At 35.2% G+C, this 24,766-nt stretch overlaps 2 protein-coding genes across 2 annotated transcripts; both read right to left on the reverse strand.

The window, feature by feature from the left end:
• Window positions 1-1,204: 1,204 nt before the first annotated feature.
• Window positions 1,205-4,920, reverse strand: LOC143568080 (AT-hook motif nuclear-localized protein 1-like). The gene is made up of 5 exons (XM_077054316.1): window positions 4,521-4,920; window positions 3,890-3,951; window positions 3,525-3,656; window positions 1,783-1,944; window positions 1,205-1,639 (listed from the first exon to the last, which is right to left on the reverse strand). Exons 1-5 carry the CDS (start codon window positions 4,918-4,920, stop codon window positions 1,352-1,354), a joined length of 1,044 nt encoding a protein of 347 aa, XP_076910431.1. The 3' UTR covers window positions 1,205-1,351.
• An 18,393-nt stretch (window positions 4,921-23,313) lies between these two features.
• On the reverse strand, window positions 23,314-23,993 carry LOC143568087 (uncharacterized). Its single transcript, XM_077054325.1, has 2 exons — window positions 23,538-23,993; window positions 23,314-23,496 (listed from the first exon to the last, which is right to left on the reverse strand). Exons 1-2 carry the CDS (start codon window positions 23,991-23,993, stop codon window positions 23,314-23,316), a joined length of 639 nt encoding a protein of 212 aa, XP_076910440.1.
• Between the last annotated feature and the right edge of the window lie 773 nt (window positions 23,994-24,766).

Below are 24,766 nucleotides of genomic sequence, written 5' to 3' on the forward strand. Positions count from 1 at the left end.
GTGTTTTTTGGATTTAGAGACGGATTACATTAACCCGTATGAGTTAGCAACCAAGATAAACAGTATTACACTGCCAGAGTTTATCACTCAAGGAGTATTGTGCGTTTTGCATCTTGTCACAGGACATTGGATCATGTTTTTGCTGTGTATGCCGTATTTATATTGTAATGTGAACCTGTAAGTCCATTTTTTCCTCTTTACTAGATGCTGCATATTACGGTTATTACTTATTTTAATCCTAATATAAGTTTCTATTTTTATTGCGACATCTAGTGTATGCAACGGAAGTGTTCGGTGAGCTGTCGAGGGAAAAGAAACAGCGGATATTTAAACTTGTTTATCTTGGCTTCCTTCTCTTTTTCTCAACATTTTGGTACGAACATAACAACTCATTTGAAACCGCCAATTTTTTTTATCACTTGGAGTTTATACTGATAAGTTTTTCTGTACTATTTTAAGGATGATCTGGAGTATCATGGAGTTGGTAAAAGTAACTGGCACTCCCGATTGAATGTTCCAACTGTAAGTAGAAGTAATAATTGTTTTCCCATTGTTGATCTTGAAACGCTGATGGGCATAAACTTTTCAGGTACGGTTTCGTTGAAGAAGGCTTCTAATTTGCTCATATTTAGGTTTGAACAAGATTGTGTATACAGGTATCTGTATATTTAATTAAGATTATGGGCTGTACTTTGCTCTCTTTTATGGTGGATAGTAAGTCTTTATTTTATGATAGTTTTAACAGTAGTGGATACTCTTGTTTCTAAATTTCGTTTATTCGAATGACTGTTGACTGTTGGAAGCTGGGATGTCGGTTTGAGATTTAAAAACCGGGTGTAGCGATTTGGTTGTTATTTTCTTAAACTATTTCCGTTTCCTATATGGAGCCCGCAGCGCCGTCATCGTGCCTCTACTGCAGCCCACATGGATGATGGTGGTCTCGCTCTCCCTGTTCCTGTTTCTTGGTCCCACATCATTCTTTTTCCCTCTCTGCTTCATCTCTAAATCGAGATGGACCTTCCGTTGCTCCCTCACTGCTGCTGTACCGAAAGCTACGGGACCGTGTTCGATACCATCTACTCTGTCCACTCTATGGGCACTTCTGTCATTATGCATGTAATGCATCAAATTATCAACAAAGAATCCATAATAAGGAAAGACACAAAAGTCACCTAATTAAGTTGACATATTTCTCCCTCTTAAGTATTTTTAGTTTTTTACAACAAATATAAAAACTAAATAGTAAGAGCAGAAGCCACAACACAACGGTTCCTATCGCAAAATTACCAAAAGGTCCTTATAAGACGCCCTACAGACTACTAATAACACCGAAAAAGAGTCACAATTAATATCAATCCTCCCTCAATGACACATTCATATCTGCAGCAGACCTCCTCCAGTCATGCATACTTGCCATTGGGCTTCGGTTCTCATGCCGTGAGTTAGAGGCAGGGGCAGAATTGGCAATCCCTGTCCTAGGACTTATTTGGCTTTGTTCATTCAACTTCTGTTCCTCCGTATTTGTAGACACGGTTGCAGTACGGTCCGCTACAGGCGTCAAAAGTTTCATGGCGCTTTTTGGTTTTCTTGGTTTTGGCCCGATGGGACCTGCTTCAGGTAGAAAACTGGCCACAACAACCTGCAATTAACGGGTCAATAAAATTTGGCATAAAAAGATAGCGGGTCAACCCAAGTACCCAACAGTATGTTTTGACCCAAACCTATTTTGATGATAACCCGCCCCGCCTAGTCTTCTTGTTTAACCTTAAAAGTCAAACTCACCTGAACAGGACCAGCTGCAGTGAGTATTCCTGCAAGTAGACCGCCAACTACACGACCATCAGGGCTAGATAAAGCTATGCTCATGCCACCTTCTCTTGATGATATTCCTCCGACCTCGCCAGGTGTGAAAGATCCAGACAATGAAAGAATTTCAAATCTTCCCTATAAAGATTTAATTGTTTAAAAAATTATACAGATTTTATTTTGAGGTAGAATTTCATATATACCTCGGTGAGCATGTGAAATATCATATATATTCAGCCGAAACTTAAAATATCATATATGCACTCAATTTAAATAAAATTTTAGTTGATGACCATTTTACGCTATTTATAAATGATTTTTTTAACCTCTTAACTTTTCCCTGGTTATAATTATATAAAAAAAAGAAAGGTGATGTAAATATTCCATAAAATTATATGGGTTAGTAGACAATATTTCTTTTTTGTAAATGCAGTAAGTTAATCAGTGAAAAGGAAGTTAATAAGCGTTTTAAGAATCTTAACAAAGTTGTAAGTTAATAAGTGAAAGCCAAAATTAAAACATAATTTATTTGAAAAATTACAAATACATATAGAGAATAACAGATATACTTAGTCTAATGCCCCAAAATGTATCTTATATTTTATTTTCTTGATGCATAGTAAAAAAATATCATCATCTTAATTGAAAACACAGTATTTACTTTATCACATAACAAGTTAGTATAATTATTTAATCATCACCCGAAACCTAGGGTAGTTTGTTGTAGGGACGACAAAACAACTCAAACCCAATGGGAAAACCCAAAACATTTGGGATGAGTATCTAACATAGTTTAAATATTCTCCCTTATAGAAATATAGAGCATGTATGGGATTGAGTTTGAAAAATGCTTATTAGCTTATTGGGTTTTTTAAAAACCATTTTGAAAAGCCAGGATTTGGGGCTTTTGAAAAACTGCTTTTTAACCCCTTCAAAAAGCTAAAATAGGAAAGATTTTTGTGATTGCCAAACATATTTTAATTTATTGGTTTTTTGAAAATACCAATAAGTCAATAAGCATTTTACAAACTCAATTCCAAACATGCTCATAAAAGAAAATGATGAGGTTAAAATTCACTTGTTTTTTATGAAATGGTAAATAGAATGACAAATATTGTTAATTAGTAAATATAAAATTTTACTATTAAAAATGGGTAAATGTGAACTTTAAATTTTTAGAAAATTAAGGGTTAAATGATCAATCTTAACATGTATTTAATGAATAAGTAAATTTGATATTTTAATTAGTTGTTTTTAAGTTTGGGTTGGGTATATATGATATTTCACAAGTTTATATGATGCGTATTAGGGGTGTAAACGAGCCAAGCTTACTCGAGCCCGAGCCCAAGCTCGAGCCGTCTCAAGCCTAAATGAGCTTGTCAAATTTATATAATTTTTTAAAATCTATATTTAATAATTATTAATTAATATATATAATGTTATGAAAGAATAAATAAAAATAACTGAATAATACATGTTATTTTATACATAAATTATAATTGAAAAAAAATATGAAAAATAATTAATAAATGGTAAACGAGCCAAGCTTGAGGTTGAAAATCTACTCACGAGCCAAGCTCGAGCTTTGAAAATAGAGCTCGTTAGCTCGAGCCTAGTCAAGCTCGGGCTTGGCTCGTTTGCACCCCTAATGTGTATAGACAAAATTCTCCATATCTTTGACGGATAAATCTGTAGAAAAATAAGATTAAATTGCATACCTCATAAGTTACAGTGCCTCCAGATGAATTCGCCTGTCGCAAAGTCACATGTGAAATAATACCAAGTGCAGACAGAACGCATATAGCCCGGGGCCCGTATTTTGAAAATGATATGATTTTGGATGATACATCCTGAGAAAGCAAAAGTGGGCCACTTCATATCAATTACCATTGCATGCAAGACTTTGACTAAATGACTAAATGTCTTAGAAATACTTTTCAATAATTAGAAAGCTAGAGAATTTTATTGATTGATCCTATTCAAGTATAAAGATTCTTTTAACGGGACCGATGAATGCGTAAGCAATTTAGTTCACAAGTTTCTTTAAAATGGAAATTGTCGCAATGTGAGGGGTAAAGCATACCTCTCCTGGATTAACAGTGACCATGTGAGGAGTAAAGCTTCCACCAGAGGTAATTTGGTCCCCTGCCATGAAAACACACAAGCTATAAATGAACAATTGCTAAGTTTATCTCTACATTTGACATAAACTGCAACGAAATCAGATCAAAAACTTGGTCCACAAGGTTGACACATACTATCATCTAAAAGAAGATTTATATAGAAACTTAACTAGTAGTCAAACATGAAAATGCATAATGAGTCAAACATAAGAGGTTATGAAACAATCAAATGATGCGAGAATTTAGATTTTTTATGGTTCGTTAACGTGAAGAGATGAACGAACTGTGACAAAGGGTATGAATTTATATATCAAGAAATGAGATGAGGCAATGTATTAAGATTTCAAGTATGCGTGCATAGCTTACTAAGTCTATAATGTCTTTAGGATCATGAAACAATAGAAATTAGAGTACTAAACCATGATGGCAAAGATGGAATGGGATCTTCTGCATTTTTCATGGGAAGACGGAAACATATTCTAACGCACTTAAATGTTAGTTAACAATACTTAAGTTTCAACAAAGAAATCAAGATAGATAACATTATGCAGATCAATATTAACTGAGCAAATAAAATGCAAATTAGTTTACCTAAACTCATGTTTGATCGCTCAGAAGAACTCGTCTTCCTTTTCTTCTTCTCAGCCTGAAAGTCACCCCCACTTCCCGCGGGCCCACCAAGCTTAATATCAGAATAACCGCCAGAGGGCGGTGAAGAGGCGGAGAGTGGCATTGGTGACAATGTCCGACCACCTGAACCTCCGCTGACAGCCACACCATCCGGGCCATACTTCCGGGGCCTACCCCTCTTTTTCTTTGCCAAAGAAGATGGCAAGTTGACAGCCTCCATGGTAAACCCCTGCGGTCCCATCATCTGGCTAGGGTTTGCAGTTTGGGTGGGGCTGTTACTGTTCAGAGCCAATTGATAGCTTGATTGAGCCTCAGGTGCTTTTTTTTCTACTGCAGGCATTATCATTTCTTTTGATTCCATGATGATAACCAATTTCTACACAATACATAGAAGAAATTAAAATTTTACAACTTGATCAAACTGCACACACAAGTCAAATCAAAACTACAAAAACATTCAAAAGTTAAGATAATCATTTTGAAGAATCTAATGAAATCTAGGGGTGTAAACGAGCTGAGCCCAGCCTCGTTTCGAGCTCTTTTCCTAAAGCTCGAGCTCGGTTCGTGAGTTATTTTTTCAAGCTTGAGCTTAGCTCGTATATTATTTATATACATTTTCAATTATTTTGAGAAAAGCGTTAAACGAGCCTAAGCTAGAATCAAGCTCGTGAATAGCACCTTAAACGAGCCAAAACTCAACTTGCGGTGTGAAATAAATACATCGAAGTTTAAAAGAGCTAAATCTTAAAAACTACACAAAGCTCGTTAAGCGATCTTCCCACACAAGGCTCGACAAGCCTCAACGATCTTCCCATACAAGACTCGAGCACAGGCTAAATAACCAAACAAGTGTTTTCTAAGGCTCAAGCTCGATAACTAAACGAGCTTTTTCTGAGGCTCAAGCTCGATAACGCTCGGCTCAGCTCATTTCGAGCTTTCTATCGATCTGATCTCAAGTAGCTCACGAGCTGCTCTGCTCATTCCCACCAAATCATCAACCGCGAAAAACACAAAATGCTTGTACTTACATTAATCCGATGGCAAAATCAACTATATCAAATCGAATGAAGTTGATCAAAATAAACAAAAACGGATTCAAATCTCGTCGAATATCATCGAATATCTATATTTCACAACATCAAACCCTAACAACTTCTAGTTCACATAACAAAACAATCAACAACGAAATTCAGCATAAAAACAGTTCGAAATCACTCCGCATTACATTCAAATATATACATCAAATCATAAACTTGCAAAACGAACTAAACATATCACGTACCTAAGCTTAATAATCGTAACTTAGCACAACACTCAACGAAAGCAATCAAAAGCCTATAATTATAATTTACAGTTAAAACCTAGCATAATAATAATAATCGAGTATTGAATAAGCTGTACCTTGCTCCGATGAAGCGTTGAAAACACACACAGTGAAATACACACTCAACTGTGTGTGAAAACTGAAATCTTCAAAAACACATGCACCTTTTGCTTCTTTCTTTCTTTCTCTGTAATCAATCAACAATAATATTATTATAATATTGTTATTATATTATATTATTGACAATGAATATGAATAAATAAAATAGGTAGTAATTGTAATTGTAATTCAAATTTTTTTTAAAAAATAACAACTCATAAATGAGCGGTTGAGTGCTAATACCAATAAAGTAAAAATTGATTAACTCAAATATTCAAGTCCGGGTGTATGGAGGGTTGAATAAAGTTTGTTATATATATATATATATACACACACACACTAGTTTTAGCGCACGTGTCACACATTAAATAATTCAAATTATAAAATTATAAGTAAAACAAATAATTACATAGCGTATATGAAAAAAAATATTATATATATATGTTTGTATCTATACAATGTATACATAAATTGATTTTATTTATATCACAAAATGATTTTTTTAAATAAATTTAATAAAAAAAATGTCCGTGTGCTTCTTTCTATTGAAAAATTCATTCTCAGTGTCATATATGTATAATTAAAAGAATTTTGGTTATGAACCAATTTCGAAAATAAGACTTCTCATACGATAGTAGTTCTAACCACTCAGCCTAAATACAAAAGAGACGTTACCTTTATTGATTTATCAATTTACCACACGTCTAAGGAAAGTAAAATATTAAATTATAGCAATGGATTTTCTTCGAGAACTATGTTTTTCTGAGCTACACTATAAAAAAGATTTTGATAAGTTTCAGAGGGTTTCTCGATTTTGTCATAATGACAACATAAAAAATAGTATGTTAACCCATTTAATTTTGTGAATATTTTGTTTCTTTTGAGCATAGTTTTGCATGACATGCTTCCCATACAACGTTCTAATCACCATTGAAGGAAAAATTAATGTTGACATAAATATTTCAAATTTGATAAAAGTTATAAGCATTGATAGGCATGGGGTGACATGTCAAAAGTATTCACAATCTTTTCTTAAATTTTAATAGTTGAGGGAAAAATAGTCAATTTGTCAAATCCCGAACCTTTTATATATTTCAAAAATGCTCTTAAAAATAAACTTGAAACCCGAATCATGTTTAAAATTTTAACTTTCATACTTTTGACATTTTAAAGTCAACACTTTAGTCCCATAACAAATTTGACGATAAATCTATTTTGCATTCTCAAACTTTTAAAAATACTCAAAATTTTCATTTTTGACCCGTAACAAATTTTGACATAAATGTAGTTAACTTGTACCAAACAATCTATTTACCAACTTTTGACCCATAAAATCAAATTTAGCTTTCACAAAAAAACCCGAAACAATTTTCGTTTGAGAAACATGGTTTGTTGTTGATTTTTAGAATCCACCAAGTATTTTGAAATATATAGTAAAATAATATGTTAATATTTACATTTATAAAAATATATATATATTATATAAATATAGTGTAAAAGGAAAGTGAATAATTATTTATGTATTACATATATTATGGTGTATTAGTTTTAGAGGAAAAAAATTATGAGAATTAACCAAAACATGACAAGTGTCTACATTTATTTTACTTTATTAGAATAGGTAGATATATATAAATTTTTTTATCTGTTTATTTATTTGTTGTCATTTACTTAGTTACTTTATAATTTTGAGAGCTCTGTTGTCCAACTCAAGTCAGACCATATTGGTTTAACCGGACTCACACTGGTTTCACAGAGTTTGGCTTGTTGTTCCTCCAGAAAGCCATGCCAACGGTTAACACTTGACAGTCATTGTGCTACCACAAGAATAATTCTCTGACGTAACACATTTTTGTTTGGGGTATTTTTTTTATTTTAATTTAAAGTGTATTCTTGTTTATCTTTTAATATAAATTTTATCTACGATAAAGTTTATGCTAAATGTTGACAAAATTATAGACATTGCATTACAATGATGTATGTAATATGATGTAACAATGGTAAGTTAAGGTGTAAATCGAGTGACTTTTTGTTAAATAAAAGTAGTTATAAATAATTTTTGGTCTTGGTTTATTAGGTGGGATTAATAAATAATTTGTTTTTTGTTTTGTTTTCTCATTAATTAACTTTTTAGTTTTTATATAAGACACTTTTGGTTTCCTCGCGCCTGAAGCTGTAGAGCTACTTACCCGTGTTCAGCGGGTCATGCATAGTAATGTTATGACTCCAAGATCAGCAAATATAGTTTTTAAAAGATTGGGTTTTGCGATTCAAAAAGGGGTAGCGGCGCAGCTTGTTGCCCGCTTACCTTCTGTTTTGATGTAATCCAATAAACAATCATATATTATATTTTTGTTCAATGAAACGTGAAAAGTCATTTTATTAGTTTATTATATTTTATTGTAATTAATTTTATTAGTTATAACTAGTTAGAGCATTCCCAACCCATCCTCTAAAATTATGTGAGACGGTTTGTAAATTATAGGGTGAGGTTGTGAGTGTAAATTATAGGGTGGAGAGAGAAAATGTAGTGATTTTTTTGTAAATTTGGGGGAAATGTAGTGATTTTTTTGTAAATTATAGGGTGGAGAGAGAAAACTGTAATAAAAAATGTATAAAAAATATTATTTAATTAAACATGAAAAAGAAATGTAGTGTTTTTTAATGTAGTTATATGATATATATGGATATAGGGATAGAGAACTGGATGAGAATGCTCTTAGAAAGTTATAAACCCTTTAATACGCTTTCAATTATTTTTACTTTTTACTCGGTTTTAATAAGTTTTTCATTTCAAATGTTATTAGGCTGAGGGGTGCGGAGCGCTAGTCAGGGCGCGTGAGGGACTTCGATAGCGCCCCGGGGCGCGAGAGCCACACCACCGGGGCGCGAGAGGGGCGCGAGAGGGGCGCGAGAGCGGAAAACGAGGCAGGCGCCAGGAGGCTCGCGCGCGTGAGTGGCTGTGGGAAATGGGAAAGAGCCGTTGGAAGGCTTTAATAATGAATAAAAATATTTTTTTTTTTTTAACAAAATCATCTATATATATCACAATACATATATCACAATACATATCAAACACAACCATTCTCACATACTACAACCAAAACGAATATCACACACCACACCCAAAACCCAAAATCACCCTATCTTCGAAACCTTTTTTTAAAAACATGTCTGGAAATTGGTACCCAAACCTAGATTCAGATTACCCTTACGACGATTTATGGTCGGCACCGGAACAACCGATGTTTTATTCGGGGTCGCAACAATCATCCGGCTTTCAACCATCCAACATGCAACCGTCTCCTAACTTTGTAGTTCCGGAGACACAAGAACCGGAACCAGAAGGTGAAGCTGCGGGACAAAGAAGACGCGTCCACCGGAAAAAACAACTTGCAACGGACGGGTCGGGTTCGGCTTCGACCGGAAGGGCGAAACGGAAAATCACTCCGTGGTCATCGGATGAGAAGGAAGCCCTGTGTCGGGCTTGGATAGCCATTTCTGAGGATCGGCGTTGCGGTAATTGTTTTAACGTTTTTAAAAATGATTGTAAATAAAAAGTTAAATAAAAAAGTTAAATGGCTTACAAATTTATTTACATAATTTTGCAGCCGACTACCAAAAGAGCAAGGTCTTTTGGACAAAGGTTAGGGAGACGTTCTATTCGCTCGTTGGGAGTACAGAGCGGAATCCCGATATGATTTCGGGTCGGTGGACCGAAATTAGAAAATTTGTCGGCTTGTTTACTAATCTGTTCAACAGGAACGCCGGTCGTATGAGACCAAGTGGCAGTGACGATTTGGCGGTCTATAATTTCACTGTCGAAGAGTGGAAGCAGGAGTGCCTGCGGAGGTATGGGGCGGTGAAGACGTGGGACGGTGTAAAGTTGTGGGAGAGGTTGAGAAGGTGTGCCAAGTGGGTTGAGCTGGTGGCGCCGGACCTTGATGCGGAAGTAGGGCCGAAACGGACTAAAACTAGTTCGTCTGGAGCGTACAGCACAACGGACGGGTCGGATTGCCGGGTTGGATTCGACCTAAACGTTGCGGGGGAGGAAACGTCTTCACCGCCGAGGAGGCGGCCATTGGGAAGGGACGCCAGGGGGAAAAAACCGGCTGAGGGGGAAGCCGTAAACATCAACGATCTTGTTGAATCCCTCAATAAATTCAACAAAACCCTGGAGGTGGTCTCTGTTGACAAAAAGGAAAAAAAAAGAATGAGAGATTTGGACTTCCTTGCAAGAGACTTCAGCCACCTAAATCCGGTCGACCAAATGCTGATGGAAAAACAAAAGGAACGTATCCGGAAGAGGTTGATCGAAGAAGACGAAGCCGAAGAATAAGAATAATGTTAATGTGTTTTTTTAATTTTTTTTAATTAATGTGTTTTTTTAATTTTTTAGTACTTTAATTTTTTTTATATATTAATGTGTTTTTTTAATTAATGTGTGTTTGTTTAAATAATTACTTGTTTTTTTAATAATACGTTTTTTTAATACATTTATAAAAAAATAAAAAAATAAACCGCTCGCGCCCCCTCTCGCGCCCCTCCACACCATGCCCCGGGGCGCTATCACCACTACCAATACCCATCTTATCAAGTTTCTCTCTCTGCCACACGTCACAATATTATTGGATGGCGCCCCCACTCACGCCCCCTCTCGCGCCCCCCACACCCCTCAGCCTTAATCTGCTATAGTAATTTGCTAAAGTAAGTCAGAATGCAATAGTAGGAAAATAATGTGATATATTAATTATATGTCGCTACAATAGTTCTTTAAATGAATAGTCTGACAAGATAAAAAGTAGTCAAATAATAAATAAAAAATAATTTGTCCCTGTGTAAAGAATAAAAGTGTGCATTCAAACTCGTATTTGACCGGATTTTTGTCCTATAAGAGTAAAGGTTCCGTAAATAACACCCAATCAATTTCTCAATTTTTTACCTTATTTCTTTTTTTTTTCATTTATCAATTTGTGTATTTCATATTTGAAAACACGTATTTTACACCGTATATACACGTGTTTTAGTTGGTGTAAGTGAGGCTATTATATCCGAAATTCATATAAGTTCAGCAACGACTCGTTTAAATTATAAAAACTCGAGTTCGTCTTATTTCGAGCAACTCAAACATTAAGATTTTCAAGTTTACTTTCAATTTTTATTATTTATTTATTTATATACATATGTGTAATAATATGCATATATGCATGTATACTATTTATTATATATATCGTAATCATATAGAAATAGTGTTTTTATATGTAATAAGATAATTTTTTAAATTAAATTGCAACCGTTGTAGTTAATATATAATAAATTCTTTTGAACTCGTATGTCTAATGAAATTCAATATGTGAAAATGAGCTCCAATCTAAACTCGTCCATGTCTCTTTTAAGCTAGACTAGGTTAGAGCTTTTAAGAAGCATATCCTGAAACTCGCGGGTGCCTCAACTCTTTATGCTCTAGTTTTTAGATTTATGTCAGAATAAACATATCAAAATGAGCGTGTAATGCAATAATGATGTTGTAATATGGATTTTAAATGAATCGTGTTACATTGATTTATCAACATTTTATATACATATATTCTTTAATTTATAAAGCGTTGATATATTAAGCAATCATTATAAGACTTAAAATAGTAAATAATATACCATGAGTCACGTTTATCCTCATAAGAAGAAAGCTTTATCTAAAACGAACGTGAATCACAACGTACTAGAAAGAGCAAAACGTATCGATACCATGATACGTAAGAAAACAACATTTTACTTTTTGAACAAGTAGAAAATAAACTATGATTCAATATGGAATTGTTATGTCGAATAGACACTATTATAACTATATGAATAACATAACCCATATCGACCTGTTTATTAGTAAATGGGCTAATATTGACACCTCCGTCTTATACACATATGACATACTGCTAAAATTACGTACAACATTCATTTCTAAGAAGCGTAAGTTTGTGCACGTGTCAAATAAAATGTCATTGATATGCTAATTAAATTCTACCAATAAATAGTTAAAAGTAAAATGTTAACATGGCCATAGATATAAGTATGCATAGCGTGAGGTGCTCCAAAGCATTTAGGTCCAAAAGTTGAGACTTAGATATAACACGTAATGTACAACAAGAGCATTTAGGTCCAAAAGTTGAGGCTTAGATATAACACGTAATGTACAACAAGATGAGCTTTATCTGCAACTAGGATATCTCTATCGTCTACTTTACACATCAACCTTTTTATCAAACGAACATTTCATAAATTCTTCATTCCCTTTGTTATTTTTACATATCAGAGTTCTACAAATATGAACAATTTTAACGAAGAAGTACATGAGACACTGCCTCAAGACCCTCATGAGCAACCTCATGTAGAGGCGCATAAAATACCTAGTTTCGGACCTGACCGGAACCGGTTCCTAATCGTACTAGACTTGTGGGTACGTCCTGGTATAGGATTTCTCCATGGAGTAGTGCCTGAAAGCGAAAATACCCGGTCAAAACGCTATCCGACCCTACCCAAAACACAAAAAAAAAAAAAAAAAAAAACCCGGAAAACCCGGTCAAATACCCAACCATACCCGACCCAATTTTAACTTTTTTTTCCATACCTGGAGCCGGTTTCTACCCGGTTCCAATTTCTGAAAATACCTGGTTTGTGCACCTCATCAAGTTAGCCTTTTTAAACCAATAAATTATGTGCAAAGAAGCCCAATGGCTATAAAAGATTAAAAAGCAACAAATGCCTAAAGCATGTTAGCTGCTGCTTTCTTTTGTATACATAAATATACAAATTATAAATTCAATAAAGCTCCCTTAACGCCCAAGGCGTTAAAGCTGAGTTTGCAAGGATTAATGAGTAGCGTACCGCTCACATCATTTGTTAAGGGGCGTTAAATGTAATGTGTGTTAATATGTTAACGAGCTTTAAATTAAATCCTTTACACGCACACAAAATAATATAAGCATCAATTTATATTAAACAAAGAGAGGTAAAGGGAGTTAAACAATTTCCTTATCCATAGGGTGAGGTGGAGTGAAATGAGAGTAAAGTATGTGATTTGATGCTTATATGAAATTAAGAAACATAAATGTATGCTGCATGGCCTAACTGACAAGGGTGAATGACATTAAACATACATATCTTTCCTAATATTCTACACAATTTCACCATGACTGAAGGTCCAAACCAATGAGATGCATAGACCAAGCCCAACTGGGTATCCAAAAATGATACTGAGTCCGTATTTGACTTAGCAAGTAGCAACAACCCAATTCTTGAAGCAATAAAAACACAATTATATCTTACTAGACTAATAGGTACACTAATAGGTTTCAAGTCCACATTTCTCTTAATTCCTAATCACTTATCTATAGGTGCACAAATCGGGTATTAAAAAAACCTGGGTTCGGGTATGGAATCGGGTTCGGGTATGATCGGGTATTTGAAAATCGGGTATTATTAAAAACCGGGTCGGGTTCGGGTCCGGGTATTGGCTTGAAAAACCATACCCTATGTACCGGGTCCGGGTCGGGTATTGAACCGGGTCTTTAATACCCGGGTATTTGAATACCTTATTTTCGAGTATTGAAAAAACCCGTTTTCCGGGTATTTGAATACTGTATTTCTGGGTATTAAAAAAAACCAGTTTTCTGCCGCGTTCTTCTGTTAATTGGGCCTACTTCACTTTTTTTTTATTCTAACTCTATTTTTTTGCATACAAACTTCAAAGTTTATTCAAACATATGCAAACTACTCATCATCATCATCATTATCATCGTACTTAGTATATCCCACCAATAGCAAAGCTATAGTAGGGTCTGAGGAGGGTAAGATATAGACAGCCTTACCTCTACCCCATAGGGATAGAGAGGCTGCTTCCGGTGAGACCCTCGGCTCGATAGTAGTTTTGCATCAAGCCTTGGACATAAGACACATAACACTCAACCATCGGGACACCGACCGATTGGTGCGTGTACACATAAGACACATAACATATGCAAACTACTAAACAATTATATTGAAAACATATATTTTATGTGTTTTAAAATTTTGTTTGGTATATCAAAAGGCGTTGCTCTAAATAAATATTTATATCAAATATTTGCTTAAAAAAGATCCTTTGAAGAACGGCTATAGATCTGTGGGTAGTCACGCAACCATTGCCAAGTGCCACACAGACACATATGCACAAACGAGTATGCAAAAAAAAATCCAGTTCGGGTATGCAAAAACCCGGGTTTCGGGTATTACTAGAACCGGGTTCCGGGTATAACTAGAACCGGGTTTCGGGTATTGTCAGGTTTATATCGGGTACGGGTTCAGTTTCAGCATTGAAAGTCATACCCTATCCGTACCCTACGGGTAGGATCGGGTTCGGGTATTAAAAACCCAGGTTTTAAAAAACCCGATTCTTGGTTTTTTTTCGGGTTCGGTTCCAGGTTCGGGTTTTTTATGCGCCTCTACACTTATCTCACTAATTCTAGCTATTCATGGGTCATAGGTCAAAACCATTTTATCAAATGGATTATAACATAGTGTGGATTTTATTTATTATTGAATTAAGTGTCATTTTCATACATGAGGTATGACCAACTATGCAACTTTAGTACATTCTTTAAATTTCTTGCAAATCAGCACCTGGCGTTTTCAAAATCATGCTATTTTAGTGCTTTTCGTTAACCCTGTTTGTTAGTTTCTATGATGTCTACATTAAATTAATTCATAAGTATTTTGAGAATCATAATTGAAACAACGGATCTTATTTATCTTTATCATTTGACAAAACCCGCACGGGTTTAAAAGCTAGTTATATATAATAACATATGTTTATACGTTTGACATTGAATTAGAAACATGCATATATCTCAACAAATGTTAAGATATATGCATGTTTAATGAAAAAGAAATGATGAGATAGAGGTTGTTGATTGACTCTCGGAAATTTAAAATAAAAAGAAATCAAGTGTTAACCAACTCCTCCATGCCTGTGGGATTGGTCACAAGATTGGCTTCCACTCCCCACTCACGAAACCGTGATAAGGTGTTCAGTTGATGTGATATTAATGTGGTCGAGCCCCTCTCACTCCCACATCCATTATGCACAGCCGCTCACACACCCATTAGTGGGGATGGTGTGGGAGCAATCAGGAACTCCCGGGGAAACACAGGGGCCGGCCGGAACATCAAAGGGTTTTTTTTTCATGGAATTCGGGGAGTAGTCGCCGATTTCTTCTAGTTTCAATTTGAGTGATTTTGATTCTTGGGAATAAATGAAAAAAAAATGTTAAAAAGTGAGATACACTGATGTTTGAGAAAAATTGAAAAAAAAAAACGTGAAAACACCGATGTGACATACGAGAAAAAGTGGAGAAATGGAAAGACTTCCTCAGTTCCTCTCCATTTACACACAACCTTATGTAGCATTTAAATTAACATGTTGGATGTAAGAGTAATTATATATATTCGCTTTTACATCAAATTTTTATATGTTTGTAATTTTGATATGACAAAATATCATGAGTTAAGAAAAAATCGATGAAAGATTGAGTAGCATCTTATTTAAAACTTTTCAACACAATTAAATTTAAATTCCTTACATCCTTTCTTTAATTTCTGTAACAGATATATATCCATTCCCAATTATCACATTTACAAACAAAATGCACCCAAAACACTATTTTGTGGATATGTTCCTGAATAGAGAACCGCTGTAAGTTATTTCACAATTTATTAGTTGTTATAGCAAATAACATCACTCTATCTTGATATATTACTTTATTTTGTATTGTAACATCAATGTATAAGATTTGATAGAACATCACATCCATTCACAAGTCACAAGCACATAGGCATTTTGGTAAAGTAAATAGGTTAGAACATCCACTCACAAGTCATAAGCTAGTACATTCATAGTTATAAAACTAACTCATTAATTCAACATAATTAGATATGCACCAAAACCTAGTCACTGGCTAACATATGACCATATGTTTTTTTTAGGAGTACTGTTTAGGACTTAAGGTTTAGGGTTTACAGTCGAATGTCCTGATGAATAGGTCACGAGTTCCCGGGCTAACATCTCAACATCAACTTCTTCAAACAATTGCTCACCAAACGATGCGCTAGAAAAGCACGATGTCTCTACCGATGTTTGTCCGAATTCTACAGAAGTGAGGCTAGAACCACCTGCGACTGACTTCGATGATGACAACATAAGAAGGTTGTTTGTCGGTGATTCACTCAAGGCACGTCGGTCTTTCAAGATTGATAGACGTGCTCGAACACATGCTAGTTGAGCTTGCAAACTATCAACCTGCAAGGATATATGTATGAGCTAATTAACAACATATAAGAAATAGGTTTTATGGCGTGTAAGGTTACATTGAAATAAAGGGGCGTGTTGTGAGGGTTAAATCGAATAAAACAATTCGAAACATAAAAACAGACCTAAGAAAAACCAACAGTTTGGTTTTTTCATTTTCATAAAATGAACTTTTGGCTCGTTTTGCTTTTGCTTGTAACTAATAATAAAAAAAGCCCACCAAACTTATAGATTTTTATTCACTATTTTAAACTTTAAGAAATTTCTAATAGTTGAAATATAGTTTAGCCACAATAGTTTAGCCAAATGGCATAATTGTTAATTAATTACTATTTAACCAAAAAAAATTTGGCATAAATTATTATTTTGCGTAACCTTTTTTTCCCCTAAAATTTAAAAGCCCAAATGGAAAGGCTAAAAGACCAAAAATGAACATAACTAAACCAAAAATCGAAACCGAACGATTAAAGAACTCTAAACCGATTTTTGGTTTTTGGTTCGATTATAGCCATAAACGAATTAGTAGATTTTTACTTTTTATTTTAGGTTTTAAGTAATTAAGTTGTAATAGTAAGCCAAAATGTATAATGATTAATTAATTATAAATTAACAAAAAACTTTAGGCTAAATTTATTATTTTTTTTCACCCAAAATTTTCACGAAGCCCAAATGATAACCATAAAACTGAAAACGAACGTAAACAAAAAATCAAAACCGAACCGACTCATGCACACGTGTGGATTAAATAATTAACGGAAGACCAAGACCTGCTGCTGGAGGTTGAAAACTTGAGCCACACAACCATACACAGGGTCTCTAATCCTAGAGAGAGCCTCATAACATAAAGAGATCACAGCAAATATGCGGTTGTGTGACGGTGTCTTAAGGAGTAGCTTAGCAACGTTCTTGGCTCCGAACACCCGGTGGACGGCCTCAAAGTCCGCCGTACCACGCTCGTCCGGTTCAAAGTAGGGTGCAAACACACACCCTTTTACACATTTTCTTCTTAAGAACTTACATGCTCCACAAGGCCCTCCACCGTGGCCATGCATCTTGATTGTTTGTGTGAGTGTGTGTGGAAGTTATTGGTGATGGTTGGTTTTTATAGGTAAAACTTTTCAGGGTAAACATGTAATATATTATTATTATATATTACATACAACCTTGTTCTTTAACTTATTTTAGATTGTAATAATTAACGCCAATTTATTAGCTACTGGTGGAGTGGTAAGAAATTATTGGTGCTTGGCCAAGGGGAGGGCTAGGAGGACGACGAACTCAGAACCACTCTTCTGAAAAGATCCATAATTGTTAAAAAAATTAATGTATTGTATATATAATTTGGTTTTAACGCAAAAGCTTACAAAATGACTATTTGGTTAAATAAATGTTCTAAATTATGAAAACAAAGGTCATGAGTTCAGTTTCATAATTATTGTTTATTTTTTTTATAGAAAAAAACTTTCATTCGTATTTATATGCCATTTTAGTAACATGTTAATTATTATTTGTTTATGCTTTTGAAAGACAACCTTATCGGTAAAATTGTCAAATTATCTATTATATAATTGAGAGCGCGATTTTAGGGGTCCGTTTTTTTACTCGTCCTAGGCCGCAAAATTTTAAGGGGTTCTCGAAGACGGCATTGGCTTGGTGTTTCATGTGATTCAGGTTTGATTCCTGCTGATGCGCTTAAAGTCGTTTAATATTTATTAACTAATTTAACTAAAAATAAACATTAAGTAATACTCTAGACTCTCTAAAACTAGACTAAACTCCTAACCGGCAAGTGAACTGATCGACTCTAGTAAAGCTAAGTAAGTCCGAATATCGAACTCACGAGACTCTTTAAATTACGTTTGTTAGTTAATTAGACTCAAATACAAAACATGACTTATTAATTTATATTTGTTTGGGGGGTTTTATTTAAAATAATAATTTAAGACTATAATTAAAAACTAATTAAGAAAGCAAGTAATTTAAACGAAAACAAAGTTTGTTATGAAAATAAGATGATGATGAGAAAACTATCTAGGCTAGACTACCCTAAATTTCAGTAATGAGTTAACTCGGGAAAATGTTTAGTTATGGACTGAGATCGTAAAATAGACACTTAAAAGAAAACCCGAACAGTACCCCTAACCCTTCTCAAGAGACACCTATGGATTTCTAACAAGTTTTAATACACACCAGTATTGAAAATCAAATTCCCTTATGGTCACCTAATTAATTATAATTTAGTTCCTTTATAGAAATCCTACCTTACAGCGCGAAAATCAAAGGCAATTTACTATATTTAATTGATTTGATAAGCAATAATAACTAATCAACCCTAGACGGACTCCTTACGAAGAACTAAATCTTGCAAGATTAAATAGTAAAGACTTATCAATAACCTAGCAGTTTACAGATTTTAGGTTAGCAGCACACTTAGGTTTATTTGACAATATTATTCTTATGACCTTATCATGACATCAATCATAAAATAATCAAGAACACAAAGTAATTGACCTAATAACAATCCTATCATATGACAACAATAATCAAGGAAAACTATGGAATAAAACTCATCAAACAATCCTATGCATTCATATGCATCAATTAATTATAAATAAATCTTTTACTAAACCATAAAAACCATAACGTAAATAAATCCCAAAGTCAAATCAAAACATTAAAGTAGGTTCATCATAAGCCTAGATAGTTCATGCAATTTAGCCTAACATCTTAGGTTTAAACAAAACAAACAATAAAGAATTCATGATGGTAAATAAACGAAGACGAAAGAAATAAAAGATAAAACCCGTGTTCTTTGTCTTCAACTAATACGCGCAACACCGGATGATTCTTCAACTCAAAATCTGCCAAAAGCTGATCTCGGACTCCTCGGAACTCACCAAATTCGGCTGGAACTTCAGGGTATGCTTAAGGGTGAGTTTAGGGGTTTTTAAATAGGAAACAAGCTGCCAAAAACACGTAAGACGGTTTAAAAAAATCTGGAATGTTCTGACATCACCCCGCCGCGCCGCGCGGTGTAACATCCGTATTTTGAAAATTAATAAATAACGGAAAGTTTTATTATTATCAGTGTGTCGTTAGTTTGGTTGTGTGCGTGTTTGTATTTGGATAAGATTGGAATAGAGGTGGATGGTGGGGCCCATGGCTCCCTATATAAGGCCATCCCCCATCCTTTCACCATTTCTTTACACAACACCCACACACTAGAAAACACACACTTTCTCTCTAGCATTTTGGATTCGTATCCAAGCAAAAGTAAGGAAGATTTTGGTGTTCAAGTGCCTTCGAATAGCAAGAACACGTCCAGATCCTCGTATTGTCCGGATCTGAACTGGAACCCGAAGCAAAAGGTAGGTTTCGGTTTAAATGGTTAAGTTTTATGGTTAGAATTGGCAAGCAAACAGATATAATGGTAGATCGGGTTGTGAAATGTAAGAAAATATAAACTTGGTAAGTTATAACCACTTGGGTGCATTTTAAGGTAAAAAGGTGGCGTTTGGACTTTGAGAGATGGGTTCAGGATCTGGTGCATAGGGTCAGAATGTGTCGAAAGTTGAGAAAGAGTAAAAATCTGGTCCTAAGGATGAGTCTCGGAGGAAAATGGCTTTAAAATGGTAAAAACGAAGAAAGGCAGAAATTTTGCATCGCATGGCCATGCGAAGCGAAACGCTCCCATGCGAAGCGAAACCTTCCCATGCGAAGCGAAACGCTCCCATGCGAGGCGAAACGAAACCTCCCATGCGAAATTGTTTAAGTTGTGACCCGATTCATTTTCTGATGCAGCTCAACCCCAGCCAGGGGCTCTGCCCCTTGGACCCTGCTAGGGGCTGCCGCCCCTAGACCCCGCTACCAGGGGCGCTGCCCCCGGACCCCCGTAGTTGAGGGCTTCATTCACCTAGATGTAAGAAGTAGTTGAAATAGATAATTGATACTTGTGCCTTGTTACACAGTTAGCCGTGCACAGATAAGGAAGTACATCACACTCAACTCCGAGAGAAACAGGACCCAGGTGAGTTTCTAGCCCCATTTCTGTGTTATGTCTTGGGGCTGTGTGCATACTCGATGTGATTAGTTAATACACTTACCTTAAGTGGTAAGTGTATGCCGTATGAATGTTATAAATATACCTAATTAGTGTAGAAAGAGTTAAACGTATGTGTGAAGAAGTATATGAGAACATATATAGCTAATGAAAGAAAGATATGTACGATATGTGTAGTTTATGAATGGTATGTATGATATGTAGAATTGAAGAATAAAGGGTTGCCTACTCTAATAATATAGGCGAAAAATAAAGGGTTGCTACCCTAATAATATAGGCGAAGAATAAAGGGTTGCCTACCCTAATAATATAGGTGAAGAATGAAGGGTTGCATACCCTAGTAATATATGCGAAGGTTATAGGGCGAAAGGCTCTTTAAAAACGTAGAAAGGTTATATATGTATAAAATAATGAAGGTAAGTAAAAATAAGAATGTAAAGAATGAGAATGAAATGTGTGTTATCTGCTTAACTAGAACTCACTCAGCGTAGCTGACTTTTAGTATGCATGCAGGCAAATAGGTTGAGGCAGCTGGCTTGAGGAGGGACACATGGCATGAGCTAAAGAGACTGGTATCTATGAAGAAGTGTTATGACTGTCTTATATTATGTCTATGAAAGGATATTTTGTATGTTAAGACAAGATCCGATGTTTTGTAATTAAATGTATAAAGTTTTTAACTATTCCGCGAAAGTTTTAATTAACTATGATTTTAGAACTGTGTTTATGAGTAAATCCAACGCAAAGGTAGGGTTTCCGGGATCAGGGCCTTACACGCGGTGGCCCTTTCCCTCTTGGCCACGCGGCGCTCCGGCATAGGGGGAGGGTCACCAGGTCTGGTCTGGTCCGGTTCACTCCTGGTTCGGTCTGGTCGCTTCGTGATTCTCCGGTTCTCCGGTTCGGCTTATTTTTTTATCGTTTTTCGCCCTCTTTTCACCATAATTAAAACCGAAACCTAAAATATAAAAATATATTAGTAGTATAGAAATCTTACGAGAAACCGAACAAAACTAATAAAATGATAAATAAAATGTACACGGGATCAATGTATTTTAAACGTTATATCAAATATCCCCACACTTACTCTTTTTTTCGTCCCTGAAATAGTCTCATTGCAATGGGACCAGAATCGGAGAAATACAGTCTTAAAAACATATATGTTATCTTAAAATTTTAGAACAACGCAAAAACTGCGATCACCGATATTGTTGTCCACTTTAACCCATGCCTTTGTCTTTATCGGGACAAGTAAGATCCAACTATTATTATTATTTTTATATATAATCTAGTGGAACCCACAGTCAAGGCCCGTTTTATTTTAGATTTTACCAGATCAAACCACCCCAACTTGACTTAAACCTCATAGATAGCAGATTAAAACATTTTTGCACATTTTTCATGAATAGCTAAGACGATCAAGGATATTGTTTATCCACCTAAATCTAAACATCAGTCTACCAAGCAGCCATTAGATACGATTAAGGTTCAATTATTCAACTAGCTAGTGTTCCCCACTACATGACATACCACCTGTGATTTCACAAGTTTCCATCTGTCGGTTTACATACGTCGTGTCTCTAGTTGATCCTGTTCTTAATGGTATGGGACGTAAGTAAGAGGACACGTATGATTAACAGCGGGATGATCACTGGATCATCAAGATTTTACTTCACTGTAATTGATGTAAGTGAGTGTAGTGATTGCAGTAAACTGCGGGTTTATGCTTAAAATCTTTTATTTATTAAAATATCCAAAGATACTCAGATGAACAACCGTAAAACGACCCGTGGTCTCCGAACCCGAGGCATCCCATCAATACAGGATTTAAGGCTATAAAACCATAAGCCTATGAAGTGTTAACCACTAAAACTAGAAGTGAAAGTCTTTAAGTTTATATCACCGGCTACACGGCATACTTTAACGTTTAAACCTACCCAAGCATCGTATGATAGCGTATTCAGCTTTCTATAAAATTCATAATTTTCTACAATCAAACTAAAAATGAGGCTTGAGTATGGCCCGACCTTTCATCTCATATTTTATACAGACTTAACATGTTTCCCACTAAAGATCATATTTTATCATTTATAAACCAACTATCAAACTGCCCTTTCATTCTTAAGGCTGAGCCTACCGACATATCCCAAGTTAAGTGCGCGTTCTTTAATTATATCTTATTATTTGTAGTTTTAAAAACCGATTCCCGATTAGTATCCTCATCTCCCATTTATACGCAAAAAGAAACAAAATCAAGGGACATTTTTCAAAACTTTTTTTATTTTAAGTAGAAAACAAAATAGATTAAAAACATGTGTTCCTATCCCCACACTTAAAATTTGCATTGTCCTCAATGCAGGAATGGAAACGCGACTAAAAAATTTTTAAAACAAAACCTAAAAATACAAAAAATAAAAAACCAAGTAAAAAGGAAAAGACTTAGCTGGTAATATGCGAGTGAAGTACAATGCTAAAGTCTTCTTCAATAAATGTCGTGTCTTCTTCCATAAATGTCGTTCAACTCCGAATGTGCTCCACAACCAGTATCAACTTTTCTCTCGTACACGAACGAAAGCGGCAACAATTCAAAAAATATCTAAAATTCATCTTATCAACCTGACAGATTTAATCATTCAAAGTATATATCTAGACCATCCAACCCAACCAATAAACATGTATAAAAGCAGCAAATAAATAATTAGAAAAGTATACGGTTGTTGCTACTCTATCCCCACACTTGAATTTTTCATTAGACTTCAAGGGGATCTTCTCTCTCACACTATCATCCTTCACAACTTTCAAAACTTAAAAACAAATAAAAACTACAAAAAACTACGTTAGTGACTCAAGAAAAAATAAAAATAAAATAGAAATAAAAATAAGAAAGAATATACAAACTCTACACTTGAGTTTTCACTCAAGACCCACATGTGACAATTCAGTGCGATGGATCGAGAGGAGTTTCCTCCATCTCGATTGATTCCTCAGGCACTCCAAGATAATGCTTTAAGCGATGACCGTTCACCTTCCATGATGTTCCATTATCCGGATTCTCCAGCTCCACCACTCCACACGGGAAAACTTCTTTTACCAAGTACGGCCCCGTCCACTTCGATCTCAACTTCCTGCAAACAACTTCAAACGAGAGTTAAATAATAATACCTTATCGCCTTTCTTGAATTCTTTGCCGCCTTTCCAACGTCGATCCTGTAGAGCTTTCGTCTTTTCTTTGATGTTCAACGATCGAGAGTATGCCGCATCCCGAAGCTCTTCTAACTCATGAATCTGAAAGTACCTTTTCCTCGTGGCCTCGGTAAGGTCGATATTCACCATATTCAATGCCCAATAAGCACGATGCTCCAATTCCACCGGAAGATGACAATACTTACCATAAACAAGCATAAATAGTGTAGTACCCAATTGAGTCTTGTACGCGGTCCGGAAAGCCCACAATGCATCATCTAACTTTTCCGACCAATCCTTCCAACTTACCCCAACCGTCTTCTCCAAATTCCTTTTCATCCCTCGATTAGCATTCTCGACTTGACCATTCGTTTGAGGGTGATAGGCAGTAGAGATACGATGCGTAACCTCATAACGAGCTAACGCTTTCTCCATGACGGTATTTGTAACACCCCGACCAAAGGCGGATTATACATCGGGGCGCCACATATTGTTTCATTACTCGTGACACTAATGGGTGTAAATATTTAATAAATACATTCATTCGCGCACGCGCAAAGTAAAAACAAGATAACATAAATCAATATATTATAAGGCAAAATATTAGAACAACAAATAACTTGTCTTGATACATTTTAATCTAGGTCCAAAATAAAGAAAACTTCCTATGTGTCCACAAGCTCCAAAACAGCTACTGCAAACCTGAACATGTGTTAAAATAAACGTCAAACACTTGCGTGTTGGTGAGAAATCAAGTTTAATACAATACATAGATAACAATAAATCTGCGCGCAACATGTGTATGTCTGGTTTTCAACAAGGGTGTAATCTGATCAGGACCAACTCTAAGATTCATAGACTGCCAGTGCTCACAATTGAGCTCACAAACAAGACAAACTGTGCATGTGCAAACAAAAGAGAAAATCATAAACGATAGTTCTCCCGTGTTCATCTAATGGTACCATGAGAACTATGGAATAGACCGACAAGACGGTTAATGATCCACACATACAAATAAACAGCCAAGTCTACGTCCTCAACACATGGGATACTGCGCGACTAAAGTTCATAAACAAGTTTAAGACTAAGTTTGTATGAACACATGAACATCCCAAAACATTAAAAATAAAAAGGGATTAGGTACGAGATTACTCACATGATAAACGATGTGGTGTAAGATAAATCAAGAACCAACTTTAAACAAGCAC

The sequence above is a fragment of the Bidens hawaiensis genome, unplaced genomic scaffold (genome assembly GCF_021521415.1).
Source record: "Bidens hawaiensis isolate Kalapana, Puna unplaced genomic scaffold, B.hawaiensis_p1.1 tig00023806_1, whole genome shotgun sequence".
Classification (NCBI taxonomy): Eukaryota; Viridiplantae; Streptophyta; class Magnoliopsida; order Asterales; family Asteraceae; genus Bidens; species Bidens hawaiensis.